At 37.3% G+C, this 4,614-nt stretch overlaps 1 protein-coding gene across 1 annotated transcript; it reads left to right on the forward strand.

The window, feature by feature from the left end:
- The first annotated feature begins 1,871 nt into the window (after positions 1 to 1,871).
- Positions 1,872 to 3,494, forward strand: LOC131074556 (aspartyl protease AED3). The gene has a single exon (XM_058011193.2). It carries the CDS (start codon positions 1,896 to 1,898, stop codon positions 3,318 to 3,320), a length of 1,425 nt encoding a protein of 474 aa, XP_057867176.2. The 5' UTR covers positions 1,872 to 1,895; the 3' UTR covers positions 3,321 to 3,494.
- Positions 3,495 to 4,614: the final 1,120 nt, after the last annotated feature.

The following is a 4,614-nucleotide window of genomic DNA, read 5'->3' on the forward strand; positions in this document are numbered from 1 at the left end:
ATTTCATATTGTGTTTCTATGTGTCCTTCTCCTTTGCTTGCTATTAACCTTCCTAATTTCATCTTTTGTTTCTATGTTTCCTTTTCCTTTGTAGTCTTCTATGAGGCCTATTATGTTCACTAAAGATGTTTCCTTTTCCTTTGCAATCTTCTATGAGGCCTATTATGTTCACTAGATTTGTAATTTGAGGCATGTAAGTTTGAATAAAAAAAAATTAACATTCTAATTTAAATTTTATTTTTTTCATATTTTTTGTATTAGTTATCATAAGTTGACTTGGTACATATTTTTGTGAGTTATTATTATATTATTCTATTTAAACATACTAATGTGTCATTAATTCACATGGAAAATAAATGTAGAAAATATGGTTGAATAAGGAGAAATTGCTATTAAGCACGCTTCATTTTCTAAAGGACAACAAATCTTCATCCATATCATTTATATTAATCCATTTACACATTTTTGAATATTGACATTAGATATTCACTGAATGATGTAAAGTTGACCATACTCCACCTAATGTGTTGACTTAGAAGAAGTTGAAAGTATAAGTCTTGTGATTTCATCAAATGTGTTTGTAAACACCACTTTGACATATTTAGACATATGGACGGCAAAGGTGAGAAACCTTTGTGTGCACATTCTGTCAATTCCTTTCCATTCAACTAAGTTTATTCTCATGCATCAAATCAAAGACATGATGCTCAAGTTCCAACTCATGAGACAAAGATTTAAATTACAATAGTTTTTAAGATTGTATAAAGATTACTTAACATATTTTTTGTTGAAAGTATTTTTTGCAAATGATTCTAACATGATATTGAATTTTTTGCATCATTGCTTTCAAACTTTAATATATCTATCCTCTCTATTCAATTTTTAAGTATTCATTACATATTTATTGACTCAACTAATTTAATATAAAAATATTCTTTAAATAAAATTAATATAATAATAAACAATTAAAACTTTTTTCATAATCTAAATTATAATTAATAGTAATGAATTGACTGGTTGATTGATTGATAATGTCTAGTAGTTTAGTAACTAGTGTGAAATGAAAATGATTGTTCACATGCTAAGATGCACCAATACATAATATTGAAAAGTAATTTATATATTGATATATCCTAGAAAGTGGATAGCCATTTCTGTGTGAAATATCTCCCCAGCCCTTATGTTAGAAACGGCTTAAGTCAAATATTGAAAGGAAAGTGGTTGGCGAGGAAGAAAAACTAAAATTCTAATTGCGCAAAATGCGGGCATAACTTGTGGAAAATTGTGAAGCGAACAAATTGCGTCCATATATTGAAGTCAAGTCATTTAAGAAGCAGAGACGACGACTCAATTGCGTAAATAAATTGAAGTCTATATGAAGGAGTCAAGTCAACTAGAAGGGGACGCGGAAGCCAATGGGATCGACAAGTTAAGCAATAGTTTATTACACGTCTATAAACATGCTAAGATGCACCAATACATAATATTGAAAAGTAATTTATATATTGATATCCTCTAGAAGGTGGATAGCCATTTCTGTGTGAAATATCTCCCCAGCCCTTATGTCAGAAACGGCTTAAGTCAAATATTGAAAGGAAAGTGGTTGGCGAGGAAGGAAAACTAAAATTCTAATTGCGCAAAATGCGGGCATAACTTGTGGAAAATTGTGAAGCGAACAAATTGCGTCCATATATTGAAGTCAAGTCATTTAAGAAGCAGAGACGACGACTCAATTGCGTACATAAATTGAAGTCTATATGAAGGAGTCAAGTCAACTAGAAGGGGACGCGGAAGCCAATGGGATCGACAAGTTAAGCAATAGTTTATTACACGTCTATAAATACGGCCATCTTGATGATATTTTCATCTGAGACCTGTGCTTGCCAAAGACGACAATGGCAAAGCGTATATGCTCAGTCCTAGTGTCTTTTCTATTACTTGTTTGTGTGTGGGCAGAAAGCAGTAAGGTTGCCAGAGTAAACCTTGCGTCATTCAAATGGAAAGATGCAGAGGATAACAAGAACTGCTCTGCGCTTGAATCGGAAACATCAAGCTTGAGTGTGATGCACATTCACGGCAAGTGTTCTCCATTCCGCCTCCCCAATTCATCATGGTGGACAGCGATATCTGAGTCAATCAAAGGCGACACCCAGCGCTACAGAGCAATGGTGAAAGGGGGATGGAGCGCCGGCAAGAGTATGGTTAATCCCCAAGAGGACGCGGACCTCCCTTTGGCGTCGGGGCAGGCCATCAACACGGGAAACTACATTATCAAGCTGGGTTTCGGCATGCCTGCGCAGACCTTCTACACTGTCCTCGATACCGGCAGCTACATCACCTGGATTCCCTGCAACCCCTGCTCAAGTTGCTCAAGTGGGCTCCAATTGTTCGAGCCAGGCAAGTCGTCAACGTATAAGTATCTCACCTGCGCTTCTCAGCAGTGTCAAAGTCCGGACTTCTGTTCGAACAACGGTAATAATGTTAACTGTAGCCTTCCTCTGCGCTACGGCGACCAATCAGAGGTGGACGAGATATTGTCCTCTGAGACGCTGTCTGTGGGCTCTCAGACGGTTCAGGATTTTGTCTTCGGATGTGCGAATGCGGTGAGCGGAGTCATCCAGAGCTTGTCCATTCCCGGTTTGGTTGGGTTTGGGAAGGAACCTCTCTCCTTCATTTCTCAGACGGCCACGTTATATGACAGTACGTTCTCTTATTGCCTTCCCTCACTCTTCTCCTCTGCTTTCACGGGGTCTCTCCTGCTGGGGAAAGGGGCTCTTTCTGCTTCGGGCTTGAAGTTCACGCCCCTCTTGTCCAACGCTAGGTACCCTTACTTTTATTATGTGGGGTTAAACGGAATCTCTGTGGGAGATGAGCTTGTTTCCATCCCAGCAGGAACCTTGACATTGGATCAGTCGACGGGAAGAGGAACAATCATTGATTCGGGAACAGTTATCACTCGACTAGTGGAGCCCGCTTACAATGCGATGCGAGATTCTTTCCGCCGTCAGCTTTCTAGTCTGAGTTTGGCTAGTCCCACAGAGAGTTTTGATACGTGCTACAACAAACCGTCAGGCGAGGTGGAGTTTCCTGTCATCACGTTGCACTTTGACGATGGTCTGGACTTGGCTCTGCCGGTGGAAAACACGTTATGGCCTGGGAATGAGGACGGCTCCGTGCTATGCCTTGCTTTCGCCCTCCCTCCGGACGGGGAAGACGCTGTACTTTCCACATTTGGGAACTATCAGCAGCAGAAGTTTCGAATTGTGCACGATGTCGCAGGGTCTAGACTTGGAATCGCTAGTGAAAACTGCGGTGCTTAGTAGTTTGTTTGCTGAGTTGTGTTTATTCACGGTATTATCGCCTGTAATATCCACTCTGCTCTACTATAATACTGTAATAATGTAGTACAAGTACGGTGTTATTTCAACCTTAACTACCGCATATATCTTAATTTTAATTTATATATAAAATATCTTTACAGATATTTTTCGTGAGGCATCTATTTAAATTGTCTAAGATAGTAATGTAGGTGTGTTGTCTCTCTTAATTATTTGCGAACCAAACAAGCACTCTTTTATCTTCTTGTGATAGTTGATATTTTTCTCTATCATAAACAAATGCTATTGTATAGAGGAATCTATAAATGTGTGACAACATATTAGTAGTCTTATTTTATATTTTTTTTTTAGATTATGGGATATTGATGATTTAATTTATGAACCATTATGAGCAAGTAACAAAATGTAAAAGTTTGAGTCACTAATTTATAAAAAATTGAAGAGAAGGATTATGATAGTAAGATAGTACATAGTTCTTCGGGAATTAATATTTTAGTTTATACTTCACTAAATAGATTCATGAGACCTTAATTTTTCTAGTGCATGATGAATATAGAGGTGATTTGTTACTTGACACCTTACATTTGCTACTAGAGTTCTCTACCAAGTGAGCTATTGGCCCCTATTCAGAAAACCCATCATCAATTCAAGTGTGGCTTATTTACAACACTCCCCTTTAAGCCACATTGTAGGTGCTTGGGCTCCTAACCTAGCTCTGACACCACATGTTGAGCTAAAACTCATATGGACTAACTAGGACTCAAACCTAGGACCTTCCATTTTCTTTTATAGTTCTCTACCAACTAAGCTACTACCCCTCTTTGGCTAGGTCATCATTGATCCATTTGTGGCTTCTTGTCAACATAATACTTTTATAAGGACAATTCATTAGATTGTTTCACTCGAGACTAACATGTTCACAACACTTTATATTGGTGGTTGTTAAAACATCCTCTCTTGGTGAGAGGAAGGTCCAAAAAGAAGGGGGATATTAAATGAGGGCATGAAATATTGAAATCCAAATGTAAGTCTCCTAACAAATTTCAAAATTGAAATCTTTGAATTGTAATAAAAGGGGCATTTCAAAAAATAAAATAGACTTAAGAAGCATCACAAGGATTTAGAGAGATTTTTTTTATAATTAAATTACTGGAAAGGCCAACACCCATTTTGATAAAAGAGAATTTAAAGCATAATATCAAAGTTTAAAGCCCTTTTGTATTCATAAGTAGAACTCTAATATTCTATAGATGCTTTATAATTACATAACAGTCTA

Source organism: Cryptomeria japonica, chromosome 3 (genome assembly GCF_030272615.1).
Source record: "Cryptomeria japonica chromosome 3, Sugi_1.0, whole genome shotgun sequence".
NCBI classification, from domain to species: domain Eukaryota; kingdom Viridiplantae; phylum Streptophyta; class Pinopsida; order Cupressales; family Cupressaceae; genus Cryptomeria; species Cryptomeria japonica.